The sequence below is a fragment of the Pelecanus crispus genome, chromosome 11 (assembly GCF_030463565.1).
Source record: "Pelecanus crispus isolate bPelCri1 chromosome 11, bPelCri1.pri, whole genome shotgun sequence".
NCBI lineage: Eukaryota > Metazoa > Chordata > Aves > Pelecaniformes > Pelecanidae > Pelecanus > Pelecanus crispus.
This window is the reverse complement of record NC_134653.1, coordinates 30,306,383-30,322,471: the sequence shown is the minus strand read 5'-3', so window position 1 is coordinate 30,322,471 and position 16,089 is coordinate 30,306,383. Positions and strand designations below refer to the sequence as shown.

The 16,089-nt window shown below is 41.3% G+C and overlaps 1 protein-coding gene across 1 annotated transcript in view; it reads left to right on the top strand.

Moving 5' to 3' along the window:
• KIAA1671 (KIAA1671 ortholog) overlaps positions 1-14,673 on the top strand; it is a 49,704-nt gene extending 35,031 nt beyond the window's left edge. The window contains exons 2-8 of the mRNA XM_075718488.1: positions 3,138-3,256; positions 9,319-9,574; positions 11,616-11,790; positions 13,198-13,325; positions 13,706-13,845; positions 14,019-14,101; positions 14,636-14,673. Coding sequence (XP_075574603.1) covers positions 3,138-3,256; positions 9,319-9,574; positions 11,616-11,790; positions 13,198-13,325; positions 13,706-13,845; positions 14,019-14,097 — 897 coding nt within the window. The 3' untranslated portion in view covers positions 14,098-14,101; positions 14,636-14,673. The remainder of the gene's footprint in view (positions 1-3,137; positions 3,257-9,318; positions 9,575-11,615; positions 11,791-13,197; positions 13,326-13,705; positions 13,846-14,018; positions 14,102-14,635) is intronic.
• Positions 14,674-16,089: the final 1,416 nt, after the last annotated feature.

Sequence of the window (16,089 nt, the reverse complement as noted above, 5' to 3'; positions counted from 1 at the left end):
TGACTCCACCACCTCTCTGGGCAGCCTGTTCCAACGCTTGACTACCGTTTCCGTGAAGAAATTTTTCCTAATATCCAATCTAAACCTCCCCTGACGCAGCTTAAGCCCATTTCCTCTCGTCCTAATGCTAACTACTTAGGAGAAGAGACCAACACCCACCTCACTACAACCTCCTTTCAGGTAGTTGTAGAGAGCGATAAGGTCTCCCCTCAGCCTCCTCTTCTCCAGGCTAAACAACCCCAGTTCCCTCAGCCACTCCTCATAAGACTTGCTCTCTAGACCCTTCGCCAGCTTTGTTGCCCTTCTCTGGACACACTCCAGCACCTCAGTGTCCTTCTTGTACTGAGAGGCCCAAAACTGGACACAGTATTCCAGGTGCGGCCTCACCAGTGCTGAGTACAGGGGGACAATCACCTCCCTGCTCCTGCTGGCCACACTATTCCTGATACAAGCCAGGATGCTGTTGGCCTTCTTGGCCACCTGGGCACACTGCTGGCTCATATTCAGCCGGCTGTCTACCAACACCCCCAGGTCCTTTTCAGCCAGGCAGCTTTCCAGCCACTCTTCCCCAAGCCTGTAGCGTTGCATGGGGTTGTTGTGACCCAAGTGCAGGACCTGGCACTTGGCCTTGTTAAACCTCATGCAGTTGGCCTTGTCCCATTGATCCAGCCTGTCCAGGTCCCTCTGCAGGGCCTTCCTACCCTCGAGCAGATCGACACTCCCACCCAGTTTGGTGTCATCTGCAAACTTACTGAGGGTGCACTCAATCCCCTCACCCAGATTGTTGATAAAGATATTAAACAAGACTGGCCCCAAAACTGAGCCCTGGGGAACACCGCTTGTGACCGGTCGCCAACTGGACTTAACTCCATTCACCACAACTCTCTGGGCTCGGCTACCCAGCCAGTTTTTTACCCAGCGAAGAGTACACCTGCCTAGGCCATGAGCCGCCAGCTTCCTAAGGAGAATGCTGTGGGAGATCGTGTCAAAGGCTTTACTGAAGTCCAGGCAGATGACATCCACAGCCTCTCCCTCATCCACTGGGCAGGTCACCAGGTCATAGAAGGAGATCTTCTATGTAGTAGCTTGTAATGTGAGATTGGGATTGAAAAGAATTCATAACAAGCAACAAGTTGAAAAAAAAACCTGAACTAGCATGGACAGTAGGGAGGAAAGTGAGAATAACAATTTGCGTTTGTGAGTGCCTTTCCTAGAAGTGAATCAACTTGCCAAAGGTTATGTGGCCACCAAGTGACAGCAAGAAGGCTAGGCCCAGGACTGTTAGCTTAGCCCCCAGTGGAAAGCGTGAAATCATGAAGCTACAGAGGGAATTTGTGGAAAGCCAAACATATGCCCAAGCCAAGCAGGAGGAAATGCTCTGTAGTTTCTAAGAAATGCGAGGCTATTTCCCCTACCACTCACCTAGCTGTTAGAATTGTGTGCCTTGCTTGCAGTTGAAAGCTTGTACCTGGAATGGACTGAAAAATGTAAGAACTCGGCTTACCTCTGGACATACATGTATATATCTGTATATAAAGTGTAAGAATTACTACCAGTGAATTACTAGGCTGTGGGAGCATGTGGAAAATGAAAAGCAGGAAACTTCTGTTTCTTGTAACTCACAAGCTGAGCCCCTGTTTTACTTGGGTATTACAAACTGAGAATTTTACTTTGTTTAGTAATTGTGCATTAAATGGTGGAGCCTTTTGTTGCTTATTTCACTCAGCATTAAAATAGACCACTTTGTCAGCAGCAAAGAGTACGATGGAACTAGAGAATGGCAATGGGTCGTAGTACGGTTGGGGAGATAAGCAACTTGTTATAAAAGATGCAAGCATTGTAGGACTTCTTCAGTAGCCAAGTATCAGTATTGGTGAATTATCCTTAATGCCAATATTTTTATAGTCTTAAGGCAGCATTCTTTACATTTAAAAAATTAAGGACAAAAGAAAACATGCGATCTCTTTTTTTCCCAATAATACTAAGGAATCCCATTTCATTGAATATGGTTGTTACTTTGTGTGTGCTGCCTGAAGTGAAATAGATGTGTTGGAAGTTTCCACGAGCGTGTTCTGCTAGGTGGGTTTGAGGGGGTGGGTGGATGTTGTTTCTCCCTGCGCCCCTCCCCGCCTTTTGTTTTTTTTAAAGAGAGAAAAAGCTTAGGACAGGTGGAAAACAGTGTAATCTGCTGTCAGATGAGATCTTCATAAGCAAAGCTGATATGGCACTGAAAGCCATACTTGTATTTGTTCAGGATAATGAATGCGAAAGGGGCCAACATTTAATTATCTACGCACAATGTATTATTTCAGTAACTATCTAACTTCAGTGTGTAACTCAGTACAACTGCAAAACAAAAGGTGCAGCAGTACCATATTCTGGAGCATATTAACATTGGTCTGCTGCAAATCTAGGGTGCCAGCAGCAGCAGCTGACCCACTTCTCTCCCCTGAAAGGGAAGGGTCCTTAAATGCACTGTTTCCCTCTTACGAAAGTAGCAGATCTATGAAATAAAAATACTTAGAAAATGAAAGGTTGGAGTAGAACACAGAAAAAATGCCATGGTCTGTCCTTATATGTTGTACATTGTGTTTGAACTTTACATTAGCACACATCAATTTGTCAAAGGCTTTCTATTGTCTGGCACTATGCTTGCTTGCTTATTTATTTATTTATTTATTTATTTATACTATTTATTTTTAATGTCTTCCAAAGAAAGAGCTGGAAAAAAAAAGGTCCTGTTATTAAACCCAGGAAAAGAGCAGCAGAGTTGATGTTTCCCTTGTATGCTTGGGGAGATTAAATGTAGTCCCCAGCAGAATTCCTTGTGTTTGCATAGGTGCTTCTAAAAATTTTGTGCAACCTGAGATAGGAATAGTGTTAAAGCAATATGGAGTTACTAAAACTAGGGAGTCAGTTCCAGCCTCCAGAACTCGTTTTGCCCAGGAAAACAGTGCTCATTTTATAGAGAATCATTGTTCTGAGTTCATAGCCATTTTCCATGTTTAAGTTTATTCCCAGTTTTATGCTGACCAAGTTTAATTGGGGGATTCAAAAACACTACTGCAAATAAAATATGTTGAGCATTCAGTCAAGGGCTAAAGGAATGCTGAAAAGTTGCAATTGTTCTGTTGCAGGATCAGCTGAAGCAGTGCTTCTCCAGACAGCCCCGGGGAGTGAAGGACACAGACACGCTGGTGCAGGAGCCCGACAGCCAGTACGGCACCTGGAATGAGCAGCGGCACAGTGGGGACAGGTAAGGGTGACCAAGGTCCCCTCTGCCATGCATGCAAGCTTTTCCCTAGCTGAGTAATGAGAAGAAACTGTTGGCTTGGGTGTGTATGTGTGCACATGTGTGTACATGTATGGTTTTTCAAAGTCGCATGCTCAGTTTCAGTGACTATACAGTTTATTAGGTCTATAAGTGAAGAAATATTTCTTTAATACCTGCAAATTGCAGTATGGTTTGAAATTTAAACTCCATTCTCCAGTGAGAGTGCAGTGTCACCACTTTTATAAGCAATAACAAAACCATCTTGGACTGGAATAGATTTAACAAGTCTGCTAGTACATGAAACACAAGCTAGATGGTAGTTTTTTAGTGCTAAAATGGTAGAAAGAAGATACGGGAAAAAACTTTTTTTCTCCCTCAATAAATAACACCAAATGGCTTTGACTAGATTAACATAGGTAGTAAAACCTTCTTCGTGCTTTGTGTTTATGTGTTTGTAATTATAATTAAAAATGTACATTTTCACATTTAGAAAGTGGTTACCTGCTTGTGTGCTATGTGCCTCTGATGGGTAGAACTAGGGTTCTGGGAACAGTTTGCTAAAATTGTCTGATTTCCTCTCTCTCAGGTAGGTAAGGAAGTGTCTGATTATGGTTAGACAGGGTACACTAACAGTTTTGGGGTTTGTTTTGATTTTTTTTTTTTTTTGGTAAATTTGGTCTCTCCCATGCCAATTAACATTGCCTTAAAAGCTGTGCTACTAGATAGGCTGAATGGCAAAACCTGTTTGAAATGGGTGCTCTGAATGCCAGGCATCTGCTCCAACAGCAGGGTGACGTGTGGTGCACCTCTTAATGTGCCCCGATAAACCTTGGGGTACGATGCCCACATCCCACAAACTCGGAAGTATTTTAGTGTGGTGAAGTGGAGGGTGAAATGGAGTATCATTTGAATGAAAGATAGTGTTACTGATGCTTTTCTGTTATTAAAATGATTTAGTGAAATAAACCTAGAATGTTAAAGTGTGAGGTTTTTTTTTATAATTTACACCTGTTGTGTAAATTATAGCTTGATCTGCACTATTTGAGCCAATATCTTATCTGCTCAGTGTAGTATGAAAATAGCATTTCATCTGGGTGGGGTTTTTTTAATGCTCTACTTGTTGAGATCTTATAGCAGACGTTAATGTCAATTATGTTTGGTGTGTTCTACACTTGAGAACTGTGCGTTATAAATATTTTATTGCTTATGAAATCAGGGTAGCTTTCAGCTTGAAATTCAGTGAGCTAAGTGACAAGCCAACAGTGACATCCAAGTCTTCTGTAAAATTAACTTTGATTTCAGTATGTTACAGACATTTTCTGAAATCAGTTTCTTAACAAAGGTGCTTGTCTCAGCTCCAACACAGACAGCATTTGAACGATACTTCAAACCTGGAGGATTCTTCCTGGTTAGAAAAGCTCCATCTAAAAATTCTGGTTTATTGAAGTATTGAACTCTTAACCCCCGTGTCCTGGAATTTTATTTCCACTGTAACAAATGTTTAGGTTGTGTTTTGGTTTTTTTGTTTGTGGGGTTTGGGTTTTGTTTTTTTTTTTTTTACAGTGTAATGATGACAGCATAGTGACTTCTCAGCATTTTGCCACCCCCTTGCTCTGCTTTAGCTTGACTTATGGCTCATTGCAGGGGAATTACTGGTGTATTAATTCACTTGGAGAGGAATGAGAGTAATGTACTTTTAATATTAAATTTATAATTAAAATCATCCTGGAATATACTGAACCTGCATTTTGTTTGTAGTTTATTTTTTATGAAGGAGAAGTCAGGGCAAGTGCAGGCACTCTCCTCCTCTTGCCACGGGTGATTCGAGCACGTCTCTGCGCTCGGCCGCTGCTGATGCAGTCGTCTCGTCCTCTGCTCGGCCCAGAGGCAGGAACTTACACGAGACTTTGATAATTCCGCTTTCCTGTTTTGCCTGGCTCACTTCCCCTAGATTTTGTATCTAGCCAACCGTACGGCCCGTGGTTATGCGTTGCATTCCTCACGCGCTCTGATCTGCCCTCACAGCCGGCGTTTGGCCATAAGCTGAACCGCGGCTGAGAGAGCGAAGGGGGAACAGGCACCGTGACTCCCTTACCTGCATCCTGGGAGGGCACCCAGGGAGCAAACAGGGAACACCACGGCAGGGGGGACAAAACAATGTCACCAGCCTGCTGCTGCTGTGTGGGAGGAACTTCCAGTTTCTGGCATTTTCCAGTATTTGAGTCGTGAAGCAATTATTTTAGCCCTTTTAGGAGTGTTTCACTAATGCATCTGTGAATGAACAAATTTTCTCTGAGAGGAAGAGAATTTTAAAATAAAAAAAAACATGACTACATGGCAACAGCATAAATGTGGTGCTTTCACTAGATAAGCTTCTAGGAAGGTGGAAGAAGGATCGTTTTCAAGTAGAACTTAGTCACTGCTAGAATAAGCGTAAGGGGCTGCTCTTGGCTGGTTGTAGTGGGCTTTGGCAAATAACTTCTTAGAATGGAAGGAGATGGTTTGATTTGGAGGCGTTAATTGGATTTCTCTTAGCTTATCTAAAAGATTTTATTTTTATTTTTTCTCAAGTGCTTTAGTAAGCTTTTCCAAGTTGACATCAAAGAAAATTCTTACTTTTAGATCAGAACAGTCTTCATAATGAAAACCAATTCTCTTTTACAGAAAAAGGACTGTGTTTTTTATATGGTGGATCTATACAGCTCTGACTTCATAAGGTTTTAGCTATTTGTTTCTTCAAATCCTTGAAGCTAGGCTACAACAAAAGTTTTGGAAAAGAAAACCCACTGTAGGGTATCAGCTACCTGTAATAGATGGGAATCTGCAGTTCCAGAATATAAAAGGGCATTTTTAAATGGACATTCTTTTTTGTGTGATGCAGTAGGCAAGTAGAGCTGCCTTTTGATTCTGACTCCTCAGCAGTGTTACTGTTAAAAGTAGGATTCCTTTACTTTTTGACTCCTGATTTCACGTGATGAAGCAACACATTCTTTATTGCCTCTTAGCACTGTCTTGCTAAAACTCACTTCTAACTGCAATTAAATTAAAGATTGATCTTAGTTTATTGCATATTTGTAATAACCATGCTGCTGATATTTGTGTGCACTACATGAAGCATAATTTTTCAGAGAAAGCAAGTATCTGTAAATTACACCTGTTGAACATTGTTGGTAGCTTACGAATATGCTCATAAAACTTGAAATCTTAATGAAGTAATAGAAAAAGATGCATAATACGTCTCAGTAATGAGAACTGAAAACATGTTTTAAATTTCAATATTTGACCATTATTCTGAAGAGAATTTTCTCCCTAACTTGCTGTTCAGATGGAAAGAATCCACTGTGCGTAACCGAGTGTTTGTAGTTGAGTCATCCTTGCCACGTTTGGTGATTAGCTGTGCCACAGCGTTTAGTGTGTAACGATGCTGTAATTGCGAAAGAACTCTGAAGGAGAATCCATTAGAAGGGTTTGTGAATTAGAAACCACCAATCAGTGTAATCTGTATTTCTGTCATTGCTTACTCTCAAATAGTTCAGCTTGAAAAACTGCACTGAGTTGTATTAGCTGAAGCTCTAGGATGTAGAAGGAAAGTGGCTTTCTAGAGATATGCAAATCAGACAGGATCCTTTTAATATACATTTTCATTTCCATGAAAGGTGATAAGGCTGCAGATTGTCTTTCGTCTCTACATTCTTCCATATTCTAGTGAATCTAAAGCCTAACGCTGCAGATACCAGATATCATTTGAAGCAAAAATACTAGAGGAAAACTTCCCCCTGGAGCTCATTAGTACCATTTCTCAATCATCCTGGGGCCCACTGCTGAAGGAGGGAAGAGGCACTCACTCTGCTCGTGTGCTGGAAACTCTCTGTGCAGTGTTCGCTCTGCCAGACTGGAAATTATGTCACGTACTGCAGCTTGATAGAAAGTTGTTATTCGACAGTAGACTCCTGAGTGTTTTCCTCCCAAGATTGCTATCGCTATGGAGCGTACCAAATACTACGGTCTATTGTTTAAAAAAATGTGCATATATTCATACATACACGTGGAGATTTTTTTGGTTTTAGAACAGTTTTCCTAGATATTTGCTTAAGAAAAGGTGCTTAGTAACAGAAGACTCTTGTTAAGCAGAGGGGGGAAAAAAAAAACCAAACCTGAACTCCTTAAATACTTCAGGTTTTACTTTTTAAACTAGAAACTCCTAAAATTAGAAGCAAGACAGCCCTGTTTTTACTGACAGTAGAGTCTTTAATGTGTTTCCTACAATCTGCTGCTGCTTAAAGGAATACTCCAACCTACGTGACAAAGGGAGACACGTAACTGTGTACAGCTTTCAGTCCTGACACTACAGCTCATTTCTGTCAGTCTAGGTAAAGGGAGGATTTCTAGGAATACACTGGGAGCATCACGCCAATGGGGTGCAGGTCCTGCCGCCCTCGGTGCTCTCCCCGAGGCACCCCAGAAAGCCGCTGCTCGTAGAGCCCTGCCTGAGGGTGCCACCTGCTGCCCACCTCTCCCTTCAGCACCCTCTAACATCCATGAAAGCAAAAGCCTCTGGCTGGCTGGCTGGGCAGCTCTCTTGGAAATATATCCTGAAATAAGAGAAGCTCTTTAGGAAAATGGTTGGTTCAGAGAACCAGTTGTGCAGTTGCGCGGGCATCTCTCAGGTTAGCTTCCGTGCTACGAAAGAGCATGGTGGAGGAGCACAGGGGGTTTGTCCCTATTGCCATCCCCAGTCCACAGGCGCTGGCTCAGCCTCTCCCCTGCAGAGCTTTCTGCATGATTTCCAGCCCTCTTCTTGCCCCTTTCCAGTCCCTTTCCCTGCCAGTTCACTCTCTGCATGCTTTAAAGTCACTCAGTGTGAAGCCAGCAGACCTCCTGCCTGGCAAGAGTGAATCCATGAGCCTGCAGCACTTCTGTGTGATCGCATTGTTGCTTAAAAACTGCTGAACTTCCCAATAGGATCTGATCCACCCCAACTAGCAATGCCTTCTCTACTCTTTCACATCTTGGCACTTATGGTTCGCTCGGTTACCGTTGCTCGTGTTCCTTGTCTCTTGAGGACCAAAACTAGAGGCAATAAGAGAAACAAAATCTAATACAGCTCTAGTGGAGGAGCTGTTGATATCAGGATAGTGCCAACAGAGACGCTTCTTTCTGTCAGGACGCAAGGGATGCAATTTTTTTAAATCCGATGTCTATTAACATCTGAAAATGGCATCCCAAAATGTTTAAATCCTCTGCACTGCTGAAGAGGCTTCAGTTTCCTTGGAGTCATGTGAAATGGAAATTACACCTGCTGCTTGGTATGCATGGAGCACGAACTGTATTGCAGGAGCTGCCATGGTGGCTGGGGCCATTCCCAATACACTCACGTTTTCTTCAGGTCCAGACATGCATACACAGCCTTGCTGTGATTTCAGAAAAGGTGCACACAACTTTTCTGTCTACTGTACATATATGGTAATAATATGAACTAAATTAAAATATAATATGAATATATTTTTTATATTTTTATATATTATATATTTTTGAGAAGACTCTTTTAACAGTTACTCTTTGCCTGAGGCCTACTAATAGGGTATTATCCTTCATAATATTTTCAAAAGTATGCAGTGCCAAAGTGTAAGGTCTGCTGCTGTTATATGTCAAATGGGCAAACTGCTTAGGGTTTTTAAGCAGCTCACTATTTCCCTCATCTCATTTGTGTGTATATGTTTGAAGGGGCCTTTGTGCTGGGGAAAAGAAACCCCAAGCAATCAAAGCATGTTCCAATCAAATCATTACAATTTATCTGTGTACTTGCTTTATTCAATACACTGTAAATCCACATGGGTAAAAAGCTGTGATAATGAAAGTGATCCACACCCTTGCTGCTGGTACCTGCTGCCTCCAAAGATGGAGGCTGTAGTTTGGAGTAGTTTTTTGGCTGTAGTTTCAGTTCTACCTTTATTTATCATCTGCTGAGTATGCGTGATCCAAACTATCCTTGCATGTATTTGTTTACCCTGAAGTCCCATAGATTTCCTTTTCTTAATTTTCAGCTTTGTGCCTGAATCTCCTTCCTTGGAAAACGATGTCATTTCAACAAGAAAGCAACCTCCAAATAGCCACCCGTCTTCACTGTCCTCTCAAACCGAACCTGCCTCCCTGGTTGATCACCATGACTTCTCAAAAGACCAAAGGAGCACAAGTTTGGACCGTTCCAGCACTGACATGGACTCTACTGATGGGACTGACTTACCTCCTCCGGGAGACACCTACCCTGATGAAAAGACCACTGATTTCTCTTTCATTGATGTAAGTTACCATAATGGGAAACGGAAGTTCTTCTTCTGTGTTAACTATATTGTTACCTGTGTTAATCACTGCAAAGCTTCTTCTGGAAGCTTTGCACTCAATCTTCCTCTGCCTTTTCTTTATCACATTGAATTTTCCCAGCTGACTTCCTGCCTGAAAAGTTTAAGATCAAAGCTACAAAGTTCTTCTAGTTTCTGTAGTGGTTAGGTTCTGAGAAATTCCAAAAAGCTATTGGCCTCAGATAGTGTTGGACAGTGGCTTAAAAAATTGCTGTTTCTCTTTCTGCTTCTCCGTGAGCTGTAACAGAAGAGTTACATGGCTCGATGAACATTGGAAACATAATTAAATAGCACAAATAGCTAGTGACTGCTGTGCTATGAGCAATGCAGATTTAAGGCTATAAAGACACGTGCTAATATTTTTCTTACTTACAATTGGTGTCTTTCTGCAGTAGCTTACAATTGCATTTTAAAGGATTTTTTTCATACTTAAAAATCTTGCAGCTAGTGTAAGAACAGTAATTTCTGGCCAGACACAGTTAGATGAGGTTTAATATTCTTTGAAAGCACTAACGCAACTGTAGTTTTTAGTATAGCATCTAGGAAGTATTGCTTTTTCTTTAGTAAGAGTTGGTGCACCTTTTTTTATTATGTAACATCTGATGACAGATATGTTGGTAAGTGCAAGGTTCCCAACTTACATGAATTGTGCAGCTGCTAGGAAGGTCTCAGATATACCGCCTTGCCTGTCGAAGTGCCTTGACGCCTTCTGAATTGAGGAGTAGACTGCTCTGTAAAACATATGAAAGATGCAGGCAGGTTTGTGCTGGAGGCAGTTTGGTCTGGTGCAGCAGAATTGACTGTTAAAATCACAGCTGCTTCCTGCGTAGGCTGTTTGAAAGTGCCTCCAGCCAGCTCTGTTCTCCACTGGTGTTGCCATCTATGGGGAACTGCAGAAACCTGTGTTTTTTCAAAGTAGGTGCTGCTCTCATCTTCCAGCCCACTCTGGCTCTGAAGCAGAGGCCACATTTGGTGGTTCATGGCTTTGAGATCCCTAACTGCATGTGCCTTGGCCTTGGAATCAGTTAATAATCCTTTGGCAGGACATCCCAAGTGCACTCTTTGCTCTGTAAAGGAAGCGTTAGTAGCCCAGAACAGCGCGGATGGCGTTTTGTCTCTTGTCTGTCAGTGGTTCTGCACGTAGTAGAGATGATCCTGTATTGTGCTGTTCACTGGACAGCTAAAGGTGTCTCTTTAAAACTTCAATAGCTTCAAGTACAGCTGGCAATATGCTGTTTTAGTGAGTAGTTTATTCCTGACCTGAAATCTCTTGAAAAGAAATAAAACCACGTCTTCAGAAGAAGAAGAGGAGGCTTAGTGACGTTTGCTGCTTGCAGGAAAGTCTCTAAGAGCAAATTGCTTTAAATAAATAAATAAATTACAACTCCTTTTGCTCTGTAAATGTTATTCTCTTACCATCATGTACAGGGGTGGAGGTGTTTGAAGTGACTGAACCACAGAAATTTTCTGAATGCCATGACACTTAACTTGCAGTGTCCTTGTTGCTGGTGAGTGGTTTGAAATTTCTGTGGATGGCAATGTGTCAGAACAATGAAATTACAGCGCTCTACTACAAGAGAATTTTGTGTAGTTGCTCTTTTTAGATCCCAAGCTTCTTATTGGCCTTCAGCTGTTACTGGCTAGCAAGGCCTGTATCCTTGAAACACCCTGTGAACCAAAATGCTTTATTGCAGTTACTTTTTTATTAATTCAGTGAAAATAATTCATGCAGATCAGACGTCAACAGCCAAGGGAGATCAAAGAACCAGTGTTGCACCCAGCTAGCCACAACGTAGCGTATCCTCATCATAAATTCTCTTTAATACAGTTTTGAGTAACGACAATAATAATAATCAGGCAAATATATATAGTTAATTAAACTCAATGGGTTAATGCATTAAAGTAGGTTGGGAAATCATTATGGAGGAGATCACTTTTATTTTCAGGCTGATTGAAAGTAAAGGCCTTGTTTCTTTTTATAGCAAACCACTGTTCTGGACTCCAGTGCGCTGAAAACTCGTGTACAGCTCAGCAAAAAGAGACGCCGTCGGGCTCCTATTTCCCACTCTCTTAGAAGAAGCAGAGGGCTGGACTTTGAAAACAGATTTTCTTTGACGGAAGAACCAGATAATACCTGGATGTTTAGAGACTCCACAGGTATCCCTCAACTATTAGAAATAATTAGCCATAATCAATTTGGTTGTAAGGGCAGGAATTTCTGAGTGGTATAACATACCTGAAGTTGCATCAAGGTTTAACAGCTTCCTTTTCCCACCTGGTCATCCTCTAAATCAAGTGTTGCCCTCCATTCCTTGGAGCCTTTGGAGTGAGGGAAGCCACAGTTACCAGACCTACAGAAGAACAGGGTGAAGGAGAGCTTTGATGCAGTTTCCTTTAGCTTCTGGCTATGGACTTAAGAGAATTTTGTTCACTGAGAAAATACTGAGCTTAGAAACTGCTATGATTGGATGCATTCTCTAGCACATTCTTTATATCTAAGCTCGTTTGTTATTGATAAGAGCAACTGTAATTGTTCATATTCTATAGGCGCTCATAAATATTCTTTCTTTCTAGCATCTGTAAGTACTACAGGACTAAAGATGCCTAGTTAAGGATAAACCAACTCCTTCAAATCCGTTCTATTAAAAATGTCCCCCTCCTGGCCTGGCCTGTTCTTTAGGATGCAGTAAGGAAATGCATTGGGCATTGAAAATCCTTGCTCGTGGAAGTGAATGAAAGGCTTAATGCGCTCATTATAGATCCATGATTTAGTACCCACGTACCTGCAGCACTTTGGCGCTATGGTGATATATACTGCAGACATCCTTTTGCTATTCCCTGGTGTTGCAGCCTGTTCTTTGGAGAGGTTGGTGATGCTTTTGTAACTGAGGGGACCTATTAAAAAACTCGGTTTTGTGACCTGCCATTTCTGCTTTCCTTTAAAGCCTATGAATACAGGGAAGAATGTGTGATCAAACTGATCTCTTCCATAGCCTCCTAATCAATGGAAAGACTGTTACCTGTGTGGTGGTCGCTTTGGTGCAGGTCTAACAGACCTAAAATATTTTGAAGATTTACCTTGATAAGAAATGCTGTACTGGCAGCTGGAGTGTAATTATCAACTAAAGACCCAGCGCACGTAAAGCCAGCCATACAATTGCATGTTTCCCTGTAGTATGCAGACTTCTGCTACTCAGCCGCTTTGTATCAAAGCCCTGCTTTGAGCAGGGGGTGGACCAGATAACTTTCAGATGTCTCTTCCAATCTAAATTAATCTCAGTTGATCACAGAACATGAGGTGTTTAGAAGCAGCAACATTCGTTAAATTAGGCGTACCTTCTGCTCCCTCAGCTCTGTTGGGAAGGAATCTTTCTGTTGCTGAGTACTTAGTATGTTTGTTGCTTTGATCTCTATTGAAGCACTGAACCCAGTCCTGTGGTGTGTTAATACTACTGTTAATGCATTTTTTAATGGAAAGAGAGATCAAGAACAAGGTATAGATGAAAAGCCTGCTGACTAATGCTTTTTTTTTCCCTTTGCTTTTTTTTTTAAACAATTAATTAGAAGAGAAGAAAACTATGCAACAGGAAGATTCTGATGAGGAAGACAAGATACAGCACACTGCGAGATCGTCTTCTGTACAAGCTCAGAGACTTCCTGTATTTCCAGGAATGGACCACTCTGTTCTCAAGGTAAACATAAGCAGAACACATCAGATGAGGGTTAGACCAGTTCAGTAGCTGCAGATGCTCTCTAGGAGTAGAGGTAGGAAATTTTGCTGAAAATGACAGTGTTGTTTGGGGTGGGTGGGTGTGATGTGCAAATCTTTCACTTTTAACTGTTGGTTAGAAATATTAAGTGATTTGGAAAAAGGTTAGCTTCACAATAACAAGCATGCTTTCAAAACTGCATAGGTTTATAAGGAATGCCTTCACTGATTGCATTGAATCGATGCAGGCATCGATTTTTTTTTTTTTTTTTTTTTTATAAATCTGATTTATTTGTTTGCATTCCAAAAAAAGTCTGAATGCTGCCTTAAAAGGGAGTTCTTCTCTTTATTTTTATTTTGTAGGCCCAACTGCGGAGGAGACAGGTGACTGAGAGTCCTGGTGAAATAAGTTCTGCTCAGCTGTTCAAATCCCCTAAACCACAACTGCAGCTTGGAACGCCTGGTAGCAGACTGCTGCCCTCCAGTGTAGAGAAGGAGGACAGGTGAGAGGCTTCCACCAGTGTAGGATGCTGATACTCATTTTGGTGGTGGTGGGGGGCGGAAAAAATGCAAGTAGGCTTCCCAAGGCTGTAGTGGAAATTATATATTTCTCTTTTTTTGTTTCTGTAATGAGTTTTCATAATTAAAGAATAAAGAGTATTTTTTTAAACCTTAGGTTAGAAGAAAAGTCTCCTCAGTGGCTGAAGGAGCTGAAATCAAAGAAGAGACAGAGCCATTATGAGAATCAGGTTTGAAAAGGTACCTTCTGACAGAAAGTGGAGCTTTGCTAAGTGAAAGGATGAAGTGATAAACACACACATGGAAAATGTTTTTCTTAATGTGTCAGTATAACAACTCTGTAAGCAAAAACATTAAAGCAGACTTAACTATGAAAGGTCCACCCAGGAATGTAAAGTAATTCTGTGTTGAGGCAGAGCAGGTTTCATACAAGTGAAGTTTTCATTCACAGGTGATATAGTTTCGCTGATTCTCTGCACATAATTTTATTGTAACAACATTTGGTCTGTTTGTGCTGCCATTTCATAGTGCTTCCATCCAGCAAGAACACTGAATAACAGGCTTGCACTCATTTTGTAAACCTTGGTGTATGTTGTTTCAGCAGTATTCTGGGCAGCTCTTGAGCATTTAGGGCATTAAATAGGACAAGACCAAGATGACACTACAACAGTACTATGCATTTGTGGGGGCTTTCCTGTTACACTGAGAGGGGTCTGACTGCTTTCTTGACCATGTCACACTGTTACTTCAATTGCTTCTGTTTTTTCTTTCCAGATAGTGATTCTAACTAGAAGAAGATACAGAAGTTTAACAGAAGCCTTAACTCATCTGAACCTAAAATTCACATGTCATGTTGCTGCTGTTTGCTTCCTGCCTCAACTGCTATGTGCATGGTGCCTTCCTGTTTTGTGGAGAAAGCTGCTTAATATTCATAGTCAAATACAAAGCTGTATCTTTTCAGATGTGGGAGGATAGTCACTTTAGACCTGCCTGGAAGAAGAACTGGTGGTTCATAGTTAGCACTTCAGAAAGTCTTGAAAGATTGTAATATTTGATCTAGGCGTGCTGTGCACCAGAAAAATCCCCTCACTGTTGAACAAAGACTACATTTCTACGTAGGTGTTCAGCAACTCAGAAGTATGACTTTCGGTAGACACGTCAGGTGTAAGCTGGGCTTTGTGTTTGTTTATGAAAATAACAATTTTAATCAAATTTATCTTTTTTTGTGAAAAAATAGTAAGCTCCTATTTAGAATGAAGTTTGTGGAAGGTGAGAGTGAAAGAACAAATTATGTTTACTGCCATATTGAAAAAGGAAACTTGATTATTTTTTGTAAAATGTATTTTTGATTGGCTTATATTTACATGTGATCTGCTGACCTAGCAGATTAATATAATTTTTAGATTAACAAAGTGTTAACTTTTGTCACTCTTGAAATGGTATAATCTGTGTTTTGTCAGCATGTGGAATAATTGCTTCATTGGAATGTCTTTCCTAAAAAGGATCAAGCAATAATGTCAACCAGTTCTCTTTAAAAAAAAAATGTAAATACTGTTTTTATAACAAAAAAGGAAGGGAAGAGGGAGGATGTTACACTCATATCAGGGTTCCAGTTAATTGTTGAATGTCACTTTAATAGCAGTTCAGATAGTCCCACTTCATATTTTTATTTGTTAATCTGTAAATACCAGGTTTAAGTTTTTATTTTTATGCTGATTTTGTGGGTTAACCTAAATGTGATCTTCAGTTTCTCAGATGATTTACTTTTCTTCTTTTGGTAAGACTGATGTTGTAATAGCGGTATAGATATATCATGCATAACACGGGTGTTACGAATATCACTAATTTCTCAAACATGTTCATATCTTTGAATACAGATTCTGAAATCAGCCAGGATATCCATTTAAGACATACTTTATTCTTTCCCCAAATAAGTGCTCTTTTCAGTAAACCTTTAACGACGTAGGCCAACGAGGAAGGTTACTCTGTTGTGTCAGTATTCCTCTCGACTCGACTAAGAAAGCAGCAACGTGGAAAAACAAAGCGAGACCAGAGCGCTCTCCTCCCCTGGCGCCCTCCTGTAGCGCAGGGCTGGGCAGAACCTCCCGCAGCGCCGGCGGCCCTAAAGCCGCGTGGGACAGCGGGGCAGCGGTGGGGCTGGAGCAGAGCAGATGCTGCTCCTTGTGTTGCACTTCCCCTGTCCTGCTGATGGGCTTCTCTAGATATTA